At 42.5% G+C, this 24771-nt stretch overlaps 1 protein-coding gene across 1 annotated transcript in view; it reads right to left on the bottom strand.

The window, feature by feature from the left end:
• Window positions 1-24771, bottom strand: part of LOC111145248 (shootin 1) — a 97917-nt gene that overhangs the window by 31318 nt on the left and 41828 nt on the right. Inside the window, exons 7-12 of the mRNA XM_022500035.1 lie at window positions 24668-24749; window positions 21201-21295; window positions 15323-15469; window positions 12473-12626; window positions 10181-10280; window positions 4891-4973 (exon numbers count right to left, since the gene is read on the bottom strand). Of these exons, the coding sequence (XP_022355743.1) occupies window positions 4891-4973; window positions 10181-10280; window positions 12473-12626; window positions 15323-15469; window positions 21201-21295; window positions 24668-24749 (661 nt within the window). The remainder of the gene's footprint in view (window positions 1-4890; window positions 4974-10180; window positions 10281-12472; window positions 12627-15322; window positions 15470-21200; window positions 21296-24667; window positions 24750-24771) is intronic.

Here is a 24771-nt window from a genome sequence, read left to right on the forward strand (position 1 = left end):
TAGAAGAATCCAGAAGGTTCCACCATCCCCACCTAGGCAGCACCACACTGATGGGACCACCACCACCACACTCATCGTACAACCCAAGTCTTCCGACAGGGTCCTAACTTCAGTTAGGGCCCTGTCATCTTCGCGGGCCATTGATATGCGGGAAATGAAAAGTTCTCCATACCCAAACCCAAACAGCATTTTTCAGATCCAGATGGCAAGAAAGCATCTTTTGCCGGGCAACGTGGGAAACATGGCACCGAAGTCAGAACTCACCCACCAGTAAATGAAAGAAAGCAAAACTGTGGGCTGATCGACTCTTTGCCCTTAAGCAGCATTTTCTCGGGCAGCTTCTGCAGATGGCTCCCAAGCATCAACAAGGGGACAGACGAGAAAATTACTATAGAGAGAAATTCATTCATTCGTTCATTCACTCACTCACTCATTCAGTATCTGAATACCTATTCTGCACAACAGGGTGCGTGTGCTGACCCTATTCCAAGCAGGGGACATAAAGCCCAGATCTGCCAGGCAAGCACCTGGTAAGGGTACGCAGTTTATTCCGGAGGAAAAAAAAATTTTTTTTAAATCCTAAAAAAAGACATGTGATTTTTCAGAAAGCCTGCCATTTTGAGTGAGACTTGAGAAGAGCTGCATGGCAACAGGAACACGGCCGACAAACAGATTAGCGCTCTGTAAGGAAGGACTGGAACCCAATTAAATGCACCATACAAAAACTAATTAAGGCAGACAGATGGAGAATTATGGTCGACACCATTCAAATTTGCTGCAGCATCTAACATAACAGGAATTTAAAGTAGTTTCTTATTTTTGCTTGCCAGAATTATAGTGATAATTCAGAGAAGTGCCACTATCTGTATTGTGTACAGATTATAAACCAGGCTTTAATTTCTTAGTCTTTTTCAAATGTAAAGGCTTAATTGGTCTTAAGGAAAAATCACTCTTATCAGATTCCCTGTGCAGGCACAATACGAGGGCAACGCTAGGTTAGCTACACAAGCTTTCTCTCTCACCAACCCTGCTTTTGAACTAGCAAAAAGCAATCTATATGAACTTCTAAACTATTAAGCAATTCTACTAAATCTGTAAGAATCACGTACAGAGAGCTCATAGTATGTTTTGTAATTCTTTCTGCGATCACACAGCTGGTAATTGTCTCACAAAAGCATGTAATCAGAAGGACAATGGAAATATGCAGGATACTGGGGATTAAAGAAAAGGGACAAATGAAGACAACAGGTCTAATGTCACTGAACTGCCACAGGAAAATCAAATCAAATGTTCTTTGAGTTAGTGCTTCAAGGTCAGTCTTAGATCAGAAAGCTACATGTAATTAATTGAGGCTTAAATTTTAAGACCTACTTGAAAAATAAGTTCGTTCCTCAAAGAAAAGACCCACAGACAAAAACCATCACCTTGTTGCTCAATAAAACCTTTTGTTATTACTTAGGGGAAATGAAAATGAATTTCTAAATTCCATGGGATTACTGCTCTCTTTTATTAACATTTTTAAAAAGGCGTCTAAAAAGAATCTTATGCCACCTTGATGTACAAAATTTCTAAAGAACACATCGTGGTAGAATAAGTCTGAATTTGACATAAGGTCATAAAGTTAAGGATATTTCCTTAGCCACAATGATCACAAGAGTCTGCCGAACGAGGACTCCTGCCCCTCAAAGGGTGGTTGGAACCCCGTCTTTTTTTGTTGTTATTTTTTTAAGCTAACATTTTGAGTATTTTCAATGTGCTGGGTACTTCTCTAAACACTTTACATGTTAGGAGACTCATTAATTCTCACAAGCACCCTATGAAATAGAGATTCTGTTTATACCCACTCAGCAGGTGAGCAAACTGAGGTAAGAAAATGTCAACATATTAATGGCCTAAATATTCGATAAAAAGCAAGCATACCTTTAAAATCTCGGAACTTGTCCAATAAATGCATGCTTATCGAAATTACAGTTATTAATTCAAACTTTGTTAATTATTTCTTACATTTAGACCTTAAAGCTACTTCTAAATTATTCCACAGAACTTCCCTTACAATTAGGCTTTTTAAGGCCCATACCCTAGGGGCACCTGGGTGGCTCAGTTGTTAAGCCTCTGCCTTTGGGTCAAGTCATGATCCCAGGGTCCTGGGATCAAGCCCCACGTCCTCCCTGCTTAGCAAGAAGCTTGCTTCTCCCTCTCCCACTCCCCTTGCTTGTTTTCCCTCTCTCGTTGTCTCTCTGTCTGTGAAATAAATAAGTAAAATCTTAAAAGGAAAATAAAAAGTTAAGAGCCCTACCCTAGCAATAAAAGTTTTTTCATTCATCAGCTCTGAGAAGAATACCAACTGGCCAATGAAAGCCATCGTAAGATGCTAACAAAAGAGAATACTGTGACAGCAAGACCGATCCCTGCTTAGAAATGTAAGCTCTCAAGCGTCAGAGACAACCCCAACGTTTGATGCTCTGCCTTCCTTCATCATGCATTTAATCATTGTTGATTTATTCATTCAACAACTTTGTTTAGTGCGAAGTGTTAATGAGACACTGTAAGTAACGACCCTGCCAGACAGCGGCTGCAACCACAGGTGTCTGTGGTCCCTACCATTTCAGGTGGTAGAGTTTAGAGTGGCATCAGTTTAAAATCCCATGAGTGACTTCTGCACCAGTCACTCGACTTAAATTATCCCAGGTGACAACCCAATAGCTCAGGAATGAGGGAGAGAACACTGCCCCACGTCAGGAATTGTAAATGAAACATCACTTTCATAAGGAAAACTATACGGTTTCTAACACTGGGGTTAGTAAGCTTAGAATACTTTTTTTTTTTTAAACTTAAGGGTGCTGTCGAGGATGACAAGCCAATAATGTCATTTACTTAGAAGGGGAAATCATTTTATTCTGACTGCCCTCCTGACCCTCTAAGTCTTACCAATTGCCCCCCAAACAAGATTGAAACAAAATTTTAAGTTTAATCAGAGTGTCAGGAAGGCTTACAGTCAGTAACACAGCAGAGCTATCCTGCAATCACCAAAGACAAGACTTCTGATTCCTATGATGCCTTGTGGCAAGCAGAATGTCCCTTTCAGGAGTGCTACGAGAACTAGGTTCCAAAGCATTGCAGGAGGCAGGCACCAAAAGTCGACATACACAGATGAAATCAACTAGCTTTCCTCTGTAGTGGTGCTGCGGGGTTCTGGGTAGCAAGGCTAGGGGTAGGTCTAAACTTGAATTCACTGAAGGTCCATACAAGCTGTGGGAGACCTGCAGGCAGGAGTAAGGCCTCAAAGAGTTTGCAATCAGTGCAGGGGTACAGATGTGGAAATAACCCCCAAACACCACAGCAGGAGCTGTGGGGTGGGACATCATAAAGCCCGAAGCAAAATGCTACAGTCACACAGAGCAATGGGCCCATACTAAGGAGCTAACATTGACGAACAAGAGGAAGTGGAGGCAGAGCCTGGAGCCTACACAGGAGATGTGTAATTAGAGCCTCCTGCCCCAGAAAGCGCTGACCAGATGAAGGCAGCAGAGCAATTCTGGAACGAGGAAATCTGGAACGAGGAAACCCAGAGCGAGTGCAGAAGGGGGCTTCAAGGTCACGGTCCAGCCATAAGGTAGAGCCAATGTACAGAAATGAGGCTAAGCAGCCTACAGGGTTTGAACTCTTCTGATGCAGTGAGAACACAGCAATGTCACAAGACACAAGACAGCAATGTCACAGGACACAGGACAACAATCTGAGGACGTCAGCCTGCCAATGGTAGGAAAGTTGCTGGACCGGATCGATGAACCTGGGGCAGGAAAAGGGGGCCAAGAAGTCTGCACCCGACTGGGCTGGACCCAGGCAAATCTGCCATGCTTTGTAACTAGCAGGCGCTGAGTTTAATGTGGGTTCTACTGGTCAGCCCGAAGCTCCGGGAGCCGGCGCAGCTCCTGGCAGCCAATGCTCTGCTCAAGGGGAAAGCCCTCCTCCCTCCACTCCCATCATCACGACATCACGTCATCCTCAACTTCTCCCCTCTCCAGCCAGCCCGACTCCTGTGAACTGCCCCTCCCAGAGCTGTTCCTAGATTTACCCACTTCTGTCTCCACTGCTACCACCCTCGTCTGAGCCACATGCCTCTGAATGACAACCTCGGCTCATCCCCTCTCATTCCTCCGCAGTCTGCTCTCTGCCCTCTCGCTGCAAACAGTGTGATTTCTTTAAAAAGACCAATCTCACCATGCCACACCCCTACTTAAACTTCTCCTGGCCTTACCATATAATTCAAAATCTTGACCACATCCTAAGTCTGGCTCAGACTTCCTTCTATTGTACCCCATGTTCTAGTAAATACCAACCTTTGTTCAGTTTCCTAATACGCCAAGCTCCTTCCCCACTTTGATTTGGTTCCCCCACTATGGGAACTACTTTTATTCTAAATGCCCCCCATCCTGACTTCCTAAATCGAACCTACTCAGCTTAAGCACTGCTTCCTGATAACCCACATCCCCGCCTCCATACTCTCCTAGAAGTTTCCCCCAGGAAACGTCCTTGCTTACTGCCCCCCACTCAGGTCCGTACACAGCAGGGGCTTGATCTCAGCTCACTTGCTATGAACTCTAAAAGTCCTTCCCCAAGCCCTCACCTACAATCACTCCCTCTCGCTCCCTTATACCTCCTCCTGTAGCCTTGCCCCGGAAAGCAGACACACCCCAGCGGACTGCGCCTTCTAGGTGACCAGCTCGAGACCAGGAGCCGCTCGAAGGCGGGGACGCTTTGTTTCTTATCAGCTGCTAGGTTCACATTTCTCCCCAATCCGTTCACAGTCAAAGAACTCAAAAACTATGTGTGTTGTTGAAAACCTGTGCTGAAACCACTGAGAGTAAAACCAAAGTGGATGAGAATTACTTGTTTCTGGTTGAGCTGCCTTTTCCTTCTTAGCAGCACCGCCGCTGGGGTGGGATCGCTTCCGGATCATGGACATGAGGGATCTTTGGGAGAAAGAAAGAGAAAGAAAGGAGATTACTGGGTGCTGGAAAATTCAAGGAATAACATGTACTGATTCAAAATAATCAGTAAAAATCCAATTCTTTTCTAGGTGCATAAATGGATAGCTAGAACTTAGGAGTCTACTTTCCATTTTTAATAAATTATTAAATTTTCAGCACTTTAAGAAAGAGAGAGATGTCTCATCCCTTTCTCCGTGGAACCGAACTCATTACTCTAAGAAGGGAGCTGCTATCATGACCAATACTGTGCAAAATAAAACAGAAAAAAAAAGTCAATATGCATACCTACAATTCAGAAAGAGCTATCTACGTAATACGTTTGAGGGAGAGGGAAGAATCAAAGAATTAGGGGATATTTTCAGTAAATATTTATCTGTGAAACATGGGCATAAAGACATCTGAATCTGAGTGACATAGAGCAGATACCTAAGGGACAAAATACATTTAGACCATAGTCTCTCTGGTCTATATTTATAAAATCCATATAAAAGGCAAATCATGATAAATTTAACATTAAATGACCTCCATATGTTAAAAGACACCATAAAGAATAAAAAGAAAGGGCTCCTGGCTGACTCAGTCAGAAGACCATGTGACTCTTCATGTCAGAGTTATGAGTTTGAGTCCTATACGGGTGTAGAGATTATTTAACTAGAAAAAACTTCAAAATTTTTTCAAAACAAACAAACAAACAAAAAAACAATAAAAGGAAATTCTACAGATCAATAAGAAAAAGCATATAATGCAACAGGAAAATGGACAAAAGCTTTGAAAAGAGATACCCAAATCTCCAAAACCCATACCAAAAAAAAAAAAAAAAAAACAAAAACAAAACACTTGACTTCACTAGCTACTAGGAAAACATGAATGAAACCCACACTGATATATTACTACACCGTTATCAAACAGGCAAGAAATTTCTAGTCTGATATTATCATGTGCCAGTAGGTCTGTGGAGTAAGAGGAAGCCAGTGGATGACTTCAGACTGAAGATGGCGGATGAACCAATGGTGGAAAACTCTGGAAAACGCGCTGGGCATTATCCAGTGGAGCAGAAGACACACGCTCCTAGGAGCCAGGGATTCCACCTCTGACCATCTTACAGAAACCAAGCCCTTGTGCACCAGGATTCATTTACCAGAATCTTCATGTAGAATTTCCAGAACTTCCCTGAACTGGTAATAACTCAAAGGTATAAGGGCCATAATGGATAAACACACAAAACCCATTTATAAAATGCATTATGTATCCATATTATGTATCCCAATTTTGTAAGATTCTCGCGTGTTCTGTTGTGTAGCTCAAGTTCATCCATATTCGTGGGAATATGGATGAACTTGAGCTACACAACAGAACACGCAAGAATCTTACAAAGTAACGTGGAGTAAAAAGAACAAGACCCAAATGAATACAGCAAAATTCCAACTATATAGTTAGAAAAAAAACCATATGCATATTTACAGGAGTTTAGAGATATATATGGAAGAAAAATTTTTTCTTGCTACCAGTATTTTTCTGCTTCTTGATTCGGAGGGTGAACACATGATGTTCACTTTGTATTACTTTTAAACTGTACGGAAGTGTGTGTACAAAAAACCCAAATGAACCAAGAATTCTGGAACTATATTATAAGTGTTCACTATAAATATTCTCAGTGTGGTAAAGTGGATTTGACAAAGTACAGTCTGAGGAAGCTACACTGGGAAGGCATAATGCTGCCTCCAGAAAAGCAGCACCTGGACGCACACAGCAATACCTGGCGGAGGACGGAACAACTCAGTGTTTCTTAACCACCGTAATTTTTAGATTTTTAAAAATTTCTTACTTCTACCTTGAGATCAACGATTAATCCCCTCTCTAACTGCCTTTTCTTAAAATTCCCAAACACACTGAACAATCTCTCACAAAGCACAGGAGAAAGCAAGCACTATGCTCTACCCTGGGAGGTTTCTAGAACTTACCAACAAGCACATTTTATTCCAGAAGTTGGAAGAAATGAAATCATGCAAACTCTGCCCATGTTCCCCATTCTGTCACTGAAGGCAGAACTCTTCAGTGTCTACAAGCTAACGTTCAGTGGGGCTTGGAGAGGGTTCTCCCCCGGCGAGGAAAAAGATTAACATTTGGTAGCCTGAGCAATACAGACTACTTTCTAATGTGGGTGGGCCTCACACAATCAGTGGAAGGCCTGAATAAAACAAAAGAATGACCCTTCTCCAAATAAAACAGAATTCCTCTGCCTGACTACCTTGAAATTAGGACATCTGCTTTTCCCTGCTTCCAGACTTGAAACACTGCCTCTTCCTGGTCTGAAGCCTGCTGACCTGACTGAGACCACACCACAGGCTCTCCGTGGGCTCCAGCTTTTCGACTCACCCTGTAACTTGCCACAGTCCATAATCATAGGAACTAATCCCTTTGAATAAACCTTGTATGTGAACGGACATGATGTATACACATGTATGTATACATGTACAGACACACCCTTGCTGGTTCCATTTCTCTGGAGAATGCTGACTAATTCACCAATACACCCCCCTCTCCCCCTTGACCCACACCTGCCCAGGACCTCTCCTGTGTTCACTACTGCTGGTACAACACGACCACGGGCTGCCTTCTTCCTCAAGGCCCTAGACTGCCCTCTCCCCCAATCTCTGCTTTCATTCTATCCAAGGACTCTGTCAGGGTAAAACAAATGTGGCTCAGGACCAAAGTTAGAAAACCTTGATTAGTGGATTCAAAGCCCACTGAAACTCCATATACATGCAAATATAGTTCTTTGACAAGAAAGTACTCCTTGCCAAAAAAAAGAAAAACAACAAAGAAAACTCTGAGAAATTACATCTTATACTACTTAAATTCACCTTAAAATAAAAATCACTCATGTTATTCAATGAAAACTTTCTTCGAAGGGCCCTTATGAAGGAGTTCATGCTTTAGACATACATAATCTGAACCCTGTATTCATTTCTCAGTAAAACTGTAAAGTGCTTTTTGGGAAAATAGTCTGTTTAGGTTATACTTTAATTTTAATTCCAAGGGCTTCCAGATTTATGAGACTAAAAATTAAAGACAAAAGCAACACTATAATCGCGTTATTTTTATAGTTCTCCCTCCTCATAGACAGACGTGACCTTTCTTTTTATTTTATTTATTTATTTGACAGAGAGAGGGAAATCACAAGTAGGCAGAGAGAGAGAGGGGGAAGCAGGCTCCCCGCTGAGCAGAGAGCCCGATGCAGAGCTCAATCCCAGGACCCTGAGATCATGACCCAAGCCAAAGGCAGAGGCTTAACCCACTGAGCCACCCAGGCGCCCCAGAAATGATCTTTCTTATCAGCTCAAAATTCTACACCTTAGAAGATCAAAGTGATGAATTTCCTATTTTAAATGTCAAATTCAGAATATCTCCAACAGATTTTAGCTACCCAGGACAGAAAGAATTTAAAATACCCGAAATTTTTTCAATGGACTCTTGGATCGATCACATGTAAAAATTATTTTGCCTTGACTACTTCAATGGCTCAAAGCAGATTATGTCATACCCTCAGTAAGAAAACCTAATGAGAATCTTTTTAAAAGGCAAAGTCCCATTTTCATCATTGTGTGGGAGGAACATACTACACATTGCATTAACACGGAAAGACTTTGCAAAGGTGCAAAGTAGGAAAAAACGGTCTCTGTGTGAAAGGATTAAACAAATCACATGAGTTAATGAAAGGTAAAAAAAAATCTAGCAAAATTTTAAATTCCCTTTGTTCAAAAACAAATTATACAGAAGCAGCTAACATCATGATATGAAGAGGGAAGCCGTCACCATGCAAGCAGGTTGTGTCTTACGTTAACTCCGGATGAAGGAAGAACCACAAGGGAGGCAAAACATGCCCCTAGGTTTCCTGGGGTGGACCGTGCTTACTTCAGGCACTCAATACCACCCCAGTCACCTCAGGCTTCAGAAAAAGTGAATTCCTGTCTGCATATGTGATTCCCTATCACAAGAATGTAAACGTAATTTCTTCTTCTTCTTATGGAAGGTTCTTCTCTTGGCATTAATAAAGGTTTAAATATGGGGTTAGGGACAAAACATAATTAGCACTCTGAGTTTAATTACTAGTGTGTAACAATTAGTCCTGATAAGTTTTTGTTTCCTTTAGTACTTTTATTTTTAAGGTAAATGAACAAACCAGAGCTTTTCAAATTCAAATTAAGGCAAGAAAAGATTAAAAAAAAAAAAAAACATTCTGGGAGAGCTCAAAATTCCTTGATCTTCCAGTTGAAGGAAATCCTAACATCAGGGGCTGAAATCTTAACACTGAAGTATCAAACTTTTTTTTTTAAAGATTTTATTTATTTATTTGACAGACAGAGATCACAAGTAAGCAGAGAGGCAGGCAGAGAGAGAGGAGGAAGCAGGCTCCCCGCTGAGCAGAGACACCGACGCCCCCCCAACCCCCGCCCCATGCGGGGCTCGATCCCAGGACCCTGAGATCATGACCCGACGGGAAGGCAGAGGCTTAACCCAGTTAACCCACCCAGGCACCCCAGTATCAAACTTCCAAACTCCATATCCAGCTTCTGGATTTGGAACATCCACGTGCAATCTAAACGTCTCCATGAAGCAGAGCAAGGCGGCGGCCCCAGGAGTGTTTCTTCCCCTGGGTGTCTTAGGGCCCTTTCTCTATAGATTACGAGAAGGGAGTGATTCATCGGCCTTTAGAAAAGTTTCTGAGAGGGGCACCTGGGTGGCGCCTCAGTCAGCTGAGCGGCTGCCTTTGGCTCAGGTCATGATCCCAGGTCCTGGGATAGAGCCCTGCAGGGGATGCCCTGCTCAACAGGGAACCTGCTTCTCTCTCTCCTCCTTGCTTGTGCTCTCTCGTGATCTTTCTCTCTCAAATAAATAAAATCTTAAAAAAGTAAGAATAAAAAAAACTTTTTTAAAAAAAGAAAATTTTCTGAGAGGAATACCAGCTGGTATGTTTCAGAGTTTTGACCGCCCGTCCCTCCAGTGATGCAATCTAAGGCAGTTTTTGGTTCTGCATTTAAGGAAGGGATCCCATTACCCACTAGCATACGCTTCAGGTCCTGTGAGGAGGAATAACAAGACCGGCAGAGCAGTCCCCCTACCCCTGCCTCCCAGCCCACCCCACCCCCCCACCCCCGGCCCGCACCCCATCGCCCGCACTTACTTACCGGATGGGGTTGGGGGGAGGAGGGGGGAGCGGTGGTGGAGGTGGGGGAGGCGGAGGCACTGCGTTCTCAGACTGGTTCACGCGTTTCTGGAGTTCATCAACTGCACGGAGAACAAGCATTCAGAAAGGAGCTGAAACAAGCCACTTAGCACCTTTTACACACATAAAGGAAAAAAAAAAACGTAACCTCTCTCAAAGTCAAGTTCTTGGTATTAAGGCAAAGTTAGAAATCTCAGTATGAAACTGCAAAAAGTCTTAACCTTTTCGTCATCCAGGCTGCGACCACTAATGCAAGAAGGGGTCTGACACGGGTCACAAGGAAAGGTTACTGTCCTGTGCTGCATGTACAGCTATGGAAAAGAAAAATAATTCGGGACAACGGCTGGATGGGTGGAAGTAGGGACTGAGTTGGTTGAAGAAATATTTGTGAACAATGGCATGTACTACTCAGAACACTGAGAAATTGTAAATACTTGACTTTTAAAGGGTATAGACCAGGAATTAATTTTAAAGATGACATTTAGAGCAATGAATTTTAATGACATACTTTCCTCCTCCACCTAATTTCCTTCAAAAATTGCAAACACTGGAGTTCTTAGTTTTAACCAGATTCAGACTCTCAAATGTCTGTAGCTTCAGAAACATCTCGCTCTTCTGAAGGAGCATTCTGGAAACAGAATTTATCCACCCAGTTCACTCACGTCCCAAATGAAGCAGGTATACTGGCACCAGCGATGTGAAAGGGTCCATGCCTGGTGCCACTCAAGACGCAGGTTCGGAGTTCCAGGAGCTTGATTTCTATGTATTCTGCAGATGTGAATACCTCTCAGAGGGGCTCCAACAGGCTCTAGGTACCGAATACTGTGTGCACTCAAGAATGGCCCCCTCTGTCCCCAGCCATTCCTCTCTCCATGAATGACTGAACCCCCAATGATCTGCCTGTTTATTTCTACTCTCAACACTTAAATAAGCAGTGTGGGCTACGCTCTCTGAAGGCCAAGAGTCCTCTTGTTATTCATGTGCATGTGTCTGTCTCTTCAAAGAGAGTTTGAGTTCCTCAAGGACAAAAGGCATGGTTTCTTTTCTTCTAGATTTCTTATAGTACCCTAGGGTATGGCTGGCTACACACACAGCAGATCCTAAATAAAACATACTCAAAACTGAATCTCAGGTTCTCTCTAGTAACTGTCTCCTCCATTTAAAAAAAAAAAAAAAGAAAGAAAGAAAGAAAAAGGCTTTGGCCACAGGCTGCCTGGATATTCACTAAAAAGAATAGAATACTTCTTAATTTTAGATCAATTTTTTTAAAAGTAAATTGCAGTTCATTTTCATTGTGGATTAGAAAGCACTGGATGTTTTTTAAAGGGGGAAAAAAACCCTACTTAGTTCTTCTATACAGATTTCAAAATTCTAGTATAAAATTAACCAAAAATATCTCAAGTGAATACTGAAGCTGTTATAAAAGGGAACAACCTGCCTCCTTAAATCACCTCCCTTCCAACAGAAACTTATTACTTATCCCTGTGTAATAATTCAATTCACACTTTCCTGTCAAGACTCCTGGAACTGAATGAATAAATCCTTTGATTTAAATATCCCCTGGTGTTTTAAAAGTTTTTCCACTTAATATACATATTGTTGCCCATTTTATTGTTAGGTGTGACACTGAAAGTATTAGTTCATAGGTATAATTAGACCACAGATAAGGGTTGTATGAACCTTAAAAGTTTAATTCTTCCTAAAAATGTACCCTAAGGGTGGCCTGGGTGACTCAGTAGGGTAAGCATCAGACTCTTGATTTTGGCTCAGGTCATGATCTCAGAGTCATGGGACTGAGCCCCACAACAGGCTCTGCACTGGGTGTGGAGCCTGCCTGGGATTCTCTTTCCCTCTCTCCCCCTCCCTTCCAACCCCAGTCGCTAGTATGCTCTCTCTCTTTCTAAAAAAGAAAAGGGGGGGGGACCCACTCCCTAAAATGAACAAAATAAGTACTCAATGAATACTCCTAACTATCCTATCTGAAGCCCTGAGAAATGCTGAAATGTTGGTCTTCCCAGATCAGCAGTATCTTTATGTCCTCATTCTGTACGGAAAGCTCGCACATGCTCTGAGTCCACCAAGAAGTCCAAGGGCTTGTGACTCCCTGGAGTCCGGTGGCCATTCAACTAAACTGATCCTGGTGTTTCTGTGCAGCATTCAGCGAGTGTTCTGGACTAGCTACGGGCCAGGTTTTGTGCTGGGCACGGGGAAGTCTTAGACTATTCAGACACAGAAGCCCACTGGACGCTTTTACCGGAGTGCTTTAAATCTCTGGCTTTCTCTTCCGAATTCTGGTATTTTAACTCCAATTCTCTTTTGTCTTCTTCCAAAAGCCCCAACTGCTGTTTGAGGCTGCGAATCTCTCGGTGGAGGGCTGTGTTTTCAAGCTGCTCTTCTAAGTCTTTCACCTGTAATTCACAAACAGACTTTTGCAGCTTTTCCTTTCTCAAGGAAAAATAAAGGGGGGAAAATCAGTTTCCCATTACTTTGCATTTCAGAGCAAAGAGATACCAATCCATCTTAAAAACCATGCAAATTTTGGAGTATAGACAATACTTAAAATACCAGTTATTTAAGCCAATATAAATTTATTGGAGACATAATGTCCCAGATAACTGGGTATTGAAATATGGGTCAAAAAGGTAAAATAATATCTAAGAAATGAATTTAAAACAAATTATTACCTTTGTACCCATTTTCAAGAGAAAATTCAGGTAACATGGAAAAGAACACTTGGGGGGGAGGAATTTGGTAACAAGCATCAAAAACCTTAAAAAAAAAAGGAAAGAAAGATGAAAAGGCTGCTTGATTTAGCCATACTACTTTTAGAATTTGATTTAAAGAAATAGCAAGGGAGCGCCTGGGTGGCTCAGTTGGTTAAACATCCAATGACTCTTGATTTCAGCTCAGGTCATGATCTCAAGGTCATGAGATCGAGCCCTGCATGAAGCCTGCTTAAGATTCTCTCTCTCTCTCTTCCTCTGTCCCTCCCCCATACCACTCACATGCTTTTTCTCTTAAAAAAAAAAAAAAAAGGAAATAGTAACAGCAAATAACTGAAAATAACTTAAATATCTGTAATAGCAAATAACTGAAAATAACTTAAATATCCACCAAATTATGGATTTAATAAGTCATCCTGTCTTCATGAACTGAAATACCATTCAACCACTTAAAATCACATAGTTGGGATGCCTGGGTGGTATAGTTGGTTGAGAATTTGACTCGTGGTTTCAGCTCAGTTCGAGATCTCAGGGTTGGGAGACTGAGCCCCGTGTAGGGCTTCATGCTCAGCACGGAGTCTGCTTGAGATTCTCTCTTCCTCTGTCCCCCCACTACCTGTGTTTTCTCTCTCTAGATAAATCTATTTTAAAAATTAAGATAAAATAAAATCACAAAGCTCACCACACGCTGACAGGGAACAATATGCTATCAACTAAAAACAAATCAGGCTGTAAAACAGGATGTATGATATGATCCCATTTCAACTACATTCATAAAATTATCCATTTGTGTAAGGTTTGGATAGGTACCAAAATATGGAATTCGTGGGTAATTTCTTCTTTAACTTGTACTGTATTTTAAATATTTGCTTATAAAAAGAAGTGTATGTTGCTTTTATCACCAAGGAAACAACACAGTGTTTAAAAGACAGCCGGAGAATCTGCAGGGGAACTTACCAGACAGGTAAGAACTATTTAGGACCACACACATGAAAGATTACACAGAACAACTGCAGAGTACAGCAGAATAGTCTTAGAAATACTGATCGCAGCCATTCATGACTTTTAGCTAATCTCCAGCGTCAGCTACTCTCTCCTCCTACCCCAACGTGGAACAGATCCAACGACTAAGTCCCACACTTCAGTTCAATTCAGTAGGTCCCAGACCCATGTTGTTTACTAAACAGGTTAACTACAACTAAGACTTTTCAGAACCAAAAAATTCTAGCACGAGCTAAATTTTAAAAATAGTCCTTTATTTTCTCTTTATTTTAAATGGTAATTCTTGCATACGGAGAGAAAGAAAAATAGAAAAGAAAAGAAAAGAAAAAGAAAAGAGAAGGGAAGGGAGGATGAAGGAAGGGAAAAGGGAGGGGAAGAGAAGGGAGGGAGGGGTACGGAGGGGAAGAAAAGGAAGGAAGGAAGGAAGGAAAAGAAAGAGGAAGGAAGGAAGAAGTTAGTTCTCTCCCCCTAGTCTACTCCCCAGTCCTCTTTCCAGGGGCCACCGCTGTCGCCATCCACTCCTCTGGAGGTTCTGCGCATACACCAGCATTTCTTACTGAGGGGGAAAAAATCAGCTCTGCCTCAGGACCAACTTCATAAAAACTTCAGAAACTTCCAAGGACTAAATGTCAGTATTATTGCTTCAAGAGACTTTGACAGGTGATAATAAACAGCAGCTAACAGCCCTTTCTTCACAAATGAGGTACACTGTAAGGAGTATAAATATTGATGTGATTTCTCTTAAGTGGTTTCTTTAACTTCAAAGCCTTTGTTCCACCTCTTCAACTCCCCTCCCCTCCCGCCTCCTCCCTCCCACCCACCCCGATGACTATCTTTTCTGCCTGGCGCACAAAGGTGGGCTGTGTCAGCTGGAATAGCTCCACTCAAACAAACAAAAGTAACCACTTAGGAAGTCTTTAAACACATATATTTGTGCAAGTTTACAAAATCAGAAATTTTCTCTAAGCAAACAATTACTACTAATGTGGACTTTTCGTCCCTCTTTGAATCAAACTTGCGCCTTCCAGTAAGTTCTCAGAGACTAACGTACTCTCCCGGTGTATTCGGGCTCCGAAAACACAATCAGCTCCCAGGTGCCCCGACTGTGCATTATGAGCGCTATGCAAGCTCTCTTTTGAGTTCTCCTTCCTTCGCTTTTTCAGGCCTTTGGACAGGTTAAAGATCACTATGCGTCTACGACGGTGCGCTCTAGATTTTACGTGGGCACTGAATTAATAAGGTTCATTCAGCAGTTACTTTCTACTAAAAAGTAAAAAGGCGGAAAAGACTTAACTGAGGCCAAGCAGGGAGCCAAAAATGACCGGAGTGACCCTCATGTTTGTGGGTATGTTTTAAGACGCCAGAAGAAAATCCGTTACCTTTTTCTGATTCTGAATTCTCTCTTCTTCAAGCTGCTGGATGAGTTTTGCGTTTTCTTCCAAAGCTTTCAGAAGCTGCTGGTCAGGAGCGGAGCTCTGCAGCAGAAGATGGCTTTGTCTCTTCAGCTTGTTCTGCTCAATGAACATCTGCCAGAGTTCAGGACAGAAACGTACAGACCAGTCAACCTCACGCGCGTCCTCCACCGCGAGGGGAGCAACAGGACAGTACCCGGGGTTTTCACTGAGAAGTTACGGGCTATTTCTGAGTTGTGCAGTAGTACAGTAACGACTGCTACAACCTCATCTGTAACTTTCATGCAGTCTTCAAGGATCTTCATTCACCCTTGCCCCAGCGACGTACATGGGCAACAGCTGCGTCCTATGCCTCAGGTTTTAATGCTCTGTTATTGCTTTGAAATGCACTAATACTAACATTACTAGCTGCTACTGATCATGTACTTATAGTGGGTACTCTGCTAGATAGTTTCTACGTATTAATTTAACCCTTACATCAATCCTATGAATACTTCTGCTTTGAACAGCTAAAACCGACTAACCTCCTGTGATAGATACAGCGTTGATTTCACGTGTTATCACCTAATCCCTAGAACAACACTGTCAGGTAGATACTATTATTATCCCATTTTTACTAAGAAGGTAAGCGAGGTCCAAAGCGGCTAAGCCACTTTCCCAAGAACACATGAAAGCGGCAAAACCAGGATTTAAACCACGATCTGTCTGATTGAGAAGCCCGAGATCTTAGCCATCTGGCTCAGCTTCTTCCTCTGGTATTTACTGAACCTAGCGTTTTGTTTTACACCAAGAGCTGGGAAAAGACACATCAATACTGACTGGGCATTTACTGTGCAACTTACACATATTGTTCAGTCTTTGTAAGTTCACACTTTCCAACACAACATTCTTTTCTATTAACCTGTTACTTCTTTTCCTTAATACCTTACAGGAGCCAGCCAGTGGGTGATTCTACAAGTGGAATGTTTTATAAACTCTGACATTAAGCCCATTTTATAGTAGAGCTTCACAGTTTCATCAGATTCTTAATTGCATTTTAAAGGAAAATGTACATTCTTCTTCCACCTGACCACTCACTTCCGTGTAAGAATGAAAGGTGCTGAGAAGGGACGAGGGAGTGAGTGTGTGTGCGCGTGCACGGGTGCTGAGCTCCAGGACCGTGAGACTGCGAGCATCGGCGTGCAAGGGAGCCATCCATGTCTCATCTAGTCTCTGACATCTGAGACCAATGGCATCACTGAAACAACTGTTTCGAGTTGTTATTATTATCATAGTAGTCATTTTCTAAATAACTTTTTCCCCTCTCAAGGTTAACTTGCTTGGGGTCCCTTGCCAATGTCTTAGCAAATGCCTCACAGAGCCAACAAGGCAGCCCCGAAAACAGCAGTTGGACTCAGTGAGTCCTCCGGCTTCCCAGCCAGTGAGGCGTTTCCCCACTGCTCGGAGACGGGGAGAAGGCCCTAGGTGTGCAGACCAGGACAGACCGTCAGTCGGGGCGCAGCTGTGTCCCTCACTGCACTGCCTCTCCCAGCTTCAGTTCACTCTTGGGAAAAAGCAACAGTTCTCCTTCTCCACAGAGCACTCAGGAAAACTTGTTCAACTTTACATGATTATAAATTATCTCAACTTGGTTATTTTAGAAAGAAAATCGTTAAAGATTACGTCTTGGGGATGTTACTGATGTTAATTTCTTTCGCAAAACCCTTTAACAATTCCTAAATAGTAATAGTGTAAGATGAAAAGAACATCTAGATAACCGTGGTAACTTGGAAAACTTACTCATTAGACTATGTTTTCTAAACCTTAAGACACTAACATGACCTCTTCTAAAGATGGGCCTAAAAAAAATTAGTGACCAAACATTGATGGATTTGGCTTTTTGTTTTTTAAAAATTTTATTTATTTGACAGACAGAGATCACCAATAGGCAGAGAGGCAGGCAGAGAGAGAGGGGGAAGCAGGCTCCCTGCTGAGCACACAACCCCATGCAGGGCTTGATCCCAGGACCTGGGATTATGACCTGAGCCAAAGGCAGACGCTTTAACCCCAGTGAGCCACCCAGGCGCCCCTGGATTTGGCTTTGAACTATGATAAGAACCTGACAGCTAGAGTTAGGGAGGTGGTCTCTTGTCACACAAATGACATCAGGGGTGTCAGAATTTCCAAGGACTGTCATATATCTTCTCAAAGAATGAAAAAAAAAAAAAAAAAAGAAGAAAACATTATGTCACTTTTATAGGATTCATTCTTTCCAAAAGAATATTAAAATGTCATGTGCATTGTCCGGGAAGAAAATAGAACTCACGAAAGTCTCACAGTAGGTCCAGACCACACATTGAATGAGGTATCCACACCTTTGAGCAAAGAAAACTACAATGACCAACAAGAAAAAACAGATTCAAAAAGTAAAGGAAAATTAGTCATTGAAACCTGAAGTAACACTGAGGAAGTACAAAAACGTAGGAAGGCAACTGGCCGTTTCCTCCTTATTGAAGGGGGGGAGGGGTACAGTTTTTACTTTGGATTTCATGCTGTTGTTTTTGTTTTTTTTTTCACCCATTTTTCCCATCCCCTCCTCTCTGGCAATCACCAACTTGTTTTCTGTATCGATGGGTCTGTTACTGCTTTTTTATTTATTTGGTTTAGCTTTGTTTTTTAGATTCCACAAAGAGGCAAAATCATATGGCATTTGTCTTTGTCTCACTTATTTCACTTAACCTAATACCCTGTAGGTCTACCCATGCTGTCACAAAAGGAAAGATCTCATTCTTCTTTATGGCTGAGTAATATTCCTCTGTGTGTGTGTGTGTGTGTGTGTGTGTGTGTGTGTGTGTGTCTGTGTGCACGCGCACAAGTGCATGTGTGCACACACACACGCGCATAGTTTTTTTTTTTTTTAAGATTTTATTTATTTGACAGAGAGAGAGAGAGAGATCACAAGTAGGCAGAGAGGCAGGCAGGCAGAGAGAGGGGGAAGAAGGCTCCCTGCTGAGCCGAGAGCCTGATGCGGGGCTCGATCCCAAGACCCTGAGATCATGACCCAAGCTAAAGGCAGAGGCTTAGCCCACTGAGCCACCCAGGCGCCCTGCAGCTTTTGTTTTTCAAACGGACAAGTGGAAGTAGGAGTGTGGGAGAAACTTTCCATGTTTTCCTTTCCACATCTGAGAACTGTTCATATTTTTTACAAATACTTTTTGTAAAAAGGTATATACCTTTTACAAGGAATATGTATTCCTTTTGTAATTAAAAATATAAAGTAAATTACTTTATTGAATTCTAGGGCTCTAGACTATAAGCTCCAAAGGGGCAGGGATCGCACTTGAATTCCTCACCCTTGTATTCCCACTGTCAGCACTGTGTCTGGCTTATGAAGACGTTTGTTGAACACAAGAAAAACCAAAATGTACAAGACCAGCTCTTCTCCTGTTAAACCAAGACCTCCACATTTTAGCAACAGTTTTCCGCTGAAACGCTGAGAGTCGGGGCACCTGGGTGGCTCCAACAGTTAAGCACCTGAGTCCTCATGGTTTCCACTCAGGTCACGAAGCTCACCCGTGAGGAGACTGTAGGACTTTCCTGGGCCCCTCTCCCTGCTCACACGCATGCTCTCTCAAATCAATAAATAAATCTTAAAAAAAAAAAAAAAAAAAAGCAGCAGCAGCAGCAGCTACAAGTCTATAAATCGTGCAAAGGGAAAGGTGTATGGGTTCTAGCCTAATGTTATTGAACAGAACAGCTTCTGGGGGGCCTGGCTAGCTCAGTCTGTAGAACACGCAGCTCTCAATCTTGGGGTTGTAGGTTCAAGCTCCACACTAAGTGTAGAGATTACTTGAAAAAAAAAAATCTTAGGGGAGCCTGGGTGGCTCAGTGGGTTAAAGCCTCTGCTTTTGGCTCAGGTCATGATCTCAGGGTCCTGGGATCGAGCCCCACATCGGGCTCTCTGCTCCGTGGGGAGCCTGCTTCCCCCCTCCGCTCTGCCGACCTGTCTGCCTACTTGTGATCTCTGTCAAATAAATAAATAAAATCTTGGAAAAAAAAAAGAAAAGAAAAGAAATCTTAAAGAACAACAACAACAGTTTTCTTCTCACAACTGTGCAGATGGAATCTAGATACTGTAAAACCATCTAGCACGGCTGCAAACTCTGAAGCTCCCCACAGGAAGAGTGCAAGTGGCCACCCTGGCCTTCCCTCCTCTCGCCTCTGGCTTCTCAGCCAGTGTCAAGGTCACGGTCACTGATCACATGGCCGGTGAAGGGCAGAGTAAGTCTCTCATCTTGGCAGAATCCTGCTTCTTGTGTCTATCTTCTCTGCTACTGTGTGGCCTTCAAGTCTTCTTCGAGCGGCTTTGTATTCTAACATCATTCCACGAGCAACAGATGGAAAACTGAAAATGTCTCTCAAAGTAAGACCCTGGCATTTGGGTCAAAACAAGCCCACCTTTTCAGTTTGACCTCGGAGGCATCTTCCCATGAGCCCCCGTCTCCCTTCCCCTCCACTGTTTCTATCGCTGCAGCTTTCCCAAGGGGCTCTGACACGCCTCAATTTCTTTTCTTTCTTCCAAATAATAAGAGAACAATTTTTACTCACCTTTCATTAAGCTCTCTGAATAAAATGAATGAGAATATTTCAAATCGCATCTTGGACTAAACCTTTCCCAGAGTTCACTGCTAGCACAGCTACACTCAGGTACAGAAAGACTCCTGCACAAAACCATAATATGATTTTCAAATGTCATTCCCACAGCCCCACGCTTCATCTTCCTCTAGCACCTTGGATACTTCTACCTATAGATGATTTACATTTCTGTAGCTACTCTCCCTCGCAACCTGAGGTGTGCACACAGATTCAAAATACTGAGACATGATGGAAATCTTGGGCAGACCAGTGCCCCGTCACGAGCCCTTACAGTTCTGCCAACCAGTGCCTCACCATCTCCCTGTAAACTAGCCCCGGGCCATGGAATATCCAGCGACAACAAGTCAACAGAGGGAAGCCGGAACATGAGAAGCTCAAAGCTTATCTCTGATAGGAGAGGAGAACCAGGACTCTGGTAGAAGCCTACAATGATGGACGCACACCACAGCAATGTTCCACAGCAAGCAGAAAGATCAGCTCACGTAAGGAGATCACCGTCTAACAGGTGAAGAAAAATACTAACACCACGATGCTGTTATTTGAGATAGTATTTGGAGATTAACCTAGATTCCTAAGGCTGTTGAAACAGACAGAAATCCTATATTCAAGCTGGACTTTGCATCACAAGAGGCAGGTATCCCTAAATGTAATTTCTTTCCCCTATAACAGCATCCTATAGTACGAAATCCTTTTGCAGAACTGTGCTACCAGATTTCAAAATCTACTTGGTTGGGCTGATAGCATCACCCATTTTACAGATGGTGAAAGTGAAGCCCCAAGGAACTAAAAGGGCTGCTCTCAGGTCATACAATGAGCGACTGACTGATACGGCCAAAATACGAACCCAGATTTCTAACACCTGTTTTAGTGAACTTGACATTATCCCATAGATGGCCTCCCTTAATTCTAAATGTTAGGTTCTTTTTCAACTTCAAAACATATTTTGGGGCTCCTGGGTAGCTCAGTCAGTTAAGCATCTGCCTTTGGCTCAGGTCATGACCAGGGTCCTGGGATCGAGCCCCGCATTGGGCTCCTTGCTCAGTGGGGAACCTGCTTCTCCCTCTCTCTGCTGCTCTGCCTACTTGTGCTCTCTCGCTCTGTCAAATAAATAAATAAAATCTTTAAAAAAAAAAAAAACACATTTTGACACGTCACCTGCAAAGTTCTTTAAGAAACATAAATCTAAAACTAGGTCTCTGTGGATGCTTACCTCTTGTGCAAATGACTCTGCCTTCTTTCGAAGGTCCTTCTCCAGCTCCAGGTTTACCTGCATTTCCTCATATTCTTCTACCGCCAGCATGGACACTTAGGAAGACAAGGAAAAGAAATGCACAAAGACCAGTGACCACACAGACGGTCAGGAACATGGATGAAAAGCAGTGTTGCAAAGATTCTGCGTACCAACACACAGGCTCCCTCAGCCACTGCTGACTCAAGTATGAACAGATCAAATGTTTTTGAAAGCAGTTCGGCAATGTGAATCAAAAATCTAAAACCATTCATACTCTCTGACTTGAGAATTCCGCTTTTAGGAACATACCAGTTCCCTCAAGAGAACAAATCATGAACACATCCAGCAACACAGCCCCAAGAGCACTCTCAGCGTCGCTGCTGAAACAGAAAATGACCGAGATGGTGCCCCACGGCAGACCCAGGAAGGCACGGTACGTACGGGAAGCAGGATTCTGCCGTGGGAATGACACTGCGGGAGCATGTTTGTGGAAACGAAAGACAGTCATGATATATATATTTTTAAATGACTTCATTTCTGTTTCTTACAAGCTGCATACAAAACACACCAGTGAGGCATTTCACAGAAGCGGAAGCGTGTGAAAGGCCAGTGAATGTGCGCGAAGATACGCCTCTTCGTTGGTAATCAGAGAAACGGAAAGTAAAAACACAGGCAGTTTTTTAGACTCAGCAGAGAGGGAACTGGCAAAAATCAAGAAGCAGGGGCAAGAAGGAGAGGACACAGGACGATGGGAAAGGACACACTGCTCACAGGAGTGAAAATCTACCTAAAAGTAACCTGGAATCATGTGCCGACGCTGAAGGTGAACTCTGGCATTTGGCATGTTACGTGAGGGCACGTGCACCGGAAAGACGCATGTAAGAATTTTCATAATTGCAGGACTTGGAATAGCAGAAAACTGGAAAAAACTCAAACAGCCACAGAAAAGACCATGAATTCTGTGACAGACCGTGAATGACATACTATCCAGTGGGGAAAGTCAACATACCAGGGCAAATAGAGACCTCACAAACCAAAAAATGCACAGGGACATGTGCAAGGTGATAGCATGAATAGAAAATTCAAAAACATGCAAAATTAAACAACATGCCGCTTAGAGATCTGTACACACCTGGTAGAACTATAAACAAAAGCAATGATAAAAATCTACGTGAGGGGATGCAAGTGGAGATCGATATTCAGGGGCTTGTAAAGTTATCAATGGGTAAAGACGTATTTCTTTTGCTGATATTTTTTCAGCTTCCATAAATGTTATAAACACATTTAACAAATGATTTATTTATAGATATCGTTGTCTTAAGGTTGGAAGAATATACATGACATTAATAAGTGCTTATCTTTGGACTGTAAGATTGAAATTTTTTTTCCTTTTCCATTTGAATCTATGTTTTCCACCAAAAAAATGTATTACCCGAATAAAAAGAATATATATATATATATATATATATATATATATATATATATTAAGCTTATTTAAGCTTATTTATATATTTAAGCATGTTTACAGAGAAATGGCCTTAGATCCATGGAGGCCCAGAGTCAGAACTCTGAATTAAAAAATCACTGTAGGACAGGAATCTCAAAGGGAAGGTCTATCAAATAGGAGAAACATGAAATCTTTGCTACTTTTTGACATTCTGTGGCCTGTTTTGCTAAATAACGACATAGGCAGGACCCAGGGAGTGATGACGCCATTAGGAATTAGGCACAACATTGGTAGATCTCACACTGGTCTTTCCATCTCTCTCGACACAGGCACTTTCAATCCTGAGCTGAGTCATAGCAATAAAATCTTTAAAAAGGCGCTCTTAATGGCTGCTTTCACACAATGTTCCGCCAGGACACTCCAGCCCTAACTGACTAAGGACCGGTTTGCTGTGTAATGACATAGAATTTCAAACTCTGAACTCTGTAAATCTCCTGACTTCTCGGAGGAAAGACGAACAGTCTTACTCCAGTGAAGCAATGTAAGTGGTGGTTTGTGATGTGAATTATAGGTCCCTGAGAGCCAAATGACTTTCAAACCTATTTAAAAAAGAAAATTTCACGAAGGAAACAAAGACAACTATGACTCTCTGAAGACCCGGGGCAACGTAACTGAGTCTCTTTTCTAAGTCCAGAACACCATAACGAAAAGTGAGTTTTCACATGTCCTGGCCGTTCTGACTTGCCTTCTGCAAGAAATTAGGTTGGTCCTCACCATGCATTTATTTATACCATCTCTCTCTCTTCCTATGGAGAGGGCTCTCTGAAGGCAAGATCCATGTGATCGACCTTTGTAGAACCCTCTGTGTCTAGCACAGTACATCAAAACCATTTCTATCTTCTTAAATGTGGAAGGAGCTGAGAAATGTCAGAATCTACCGCGTCTCCCACACTGAATTACAAGATCCTTTATTTATTCAAAAATCTCAATTCGTCCCCCAAAGGTGGAGAACTACCACCAAGGACAACAGGGAAAGTTCAAAGGTTTCCTGCACTCAGGCATCACTCCCTTGTCCTGAACCAGAGGACGCAAAAACACAGCCCCCATGGGACTTGCTGCTGTGTTTTACAACAAGGATTCCGTTTTCTCTAGAGGTAGCCTTTGGAGAAATCTCCTTCTCACCACAAGACCAGGCCTGCTTCTCCTGATCAAGAGGATCATTTTAATATGATTCATATGGATGGTCGGAAATCTCTCATCACTCTGGCTGCTAGACAGCTCCAAGCCGGACGTGACTGCACACGCGCAGGACTGCACGAGACCTCACGGCAAGCATGCAACCCTGTAGAGCGGTATTTAATTGTACTTCTGCTTTGCCCCATTTTGTATATTCTTGTAATTTAAAATGTTTTCATGGGGCGCCTGCGTGGCTCAGTGGGTTAAAGCCTCTGCCTTCGGCTCGGGTCATGATCCCAGGGTCCTGGGATCGAGCCCCGCATCGGGCTCTCTGCTCAGCAGGGAGCCTGCTTCACTTCCTCTCTGCCTGCCTCTCTGCCTACCTGTGATCTCTGTCTGTCAAATAAAGAAATAAAATCTTTAAAAATAAATAAATAAATAAAAATAAAAATAAAAATAAAATGTCACATGTATCTGTGTAGATATCCTCTCTCTTTTGGATTAAAAAATCACCTACCAAATACATAAATACTGAGGGGAGTGCCAATATGGCCATGGTCCCAGGATCCATGTAGATAGAACAGTGTTTTGGTTTGAGGCAGGTCGTACGCTCCTCAAGTGAAGGGACTTTCAGAAGTCCCAAAACCCTAAGGTGAGTGATCAAATAACTGGAAAGAGAGAGACTCGTGGCTAGAAACCAGGAAAACCAAGACAGGATATTTTTGCTCCAAGCCTCTTCAGGCACAGGTACAAAACAACACAAAATGTATGCAAACCAAATAAATTACATAGGTATCTGCAAAAAAAGACTGGAAACACCTACCTCTATTGCATTTTTCTAAGACTCTTCTCTGTTCAAGAACTTCTGAGTTTAAAGCATCTTTTTCTTGTTTAACTTTATTTACCTAAAAATGTGAAATTGTGAGG

The sequence above is a fragment of the Enhydra lutris genome, unplaced genomic scaffold, assembly GCF_002288905.1.
Source record: "Enhydra lutris kenyoni isolate GAN:26980312 unplaced genomic scaffold, ASM228890v2 scaffoldscaffold12, whole genome shotgun sequence".
In the NCBI taxonomy this organism is placed as follows: Eukaryota; Metazoa; Chordata; class Mammalia; order Carnivora; family Mustelidae; genus Enhydra; species Enhydra lutris.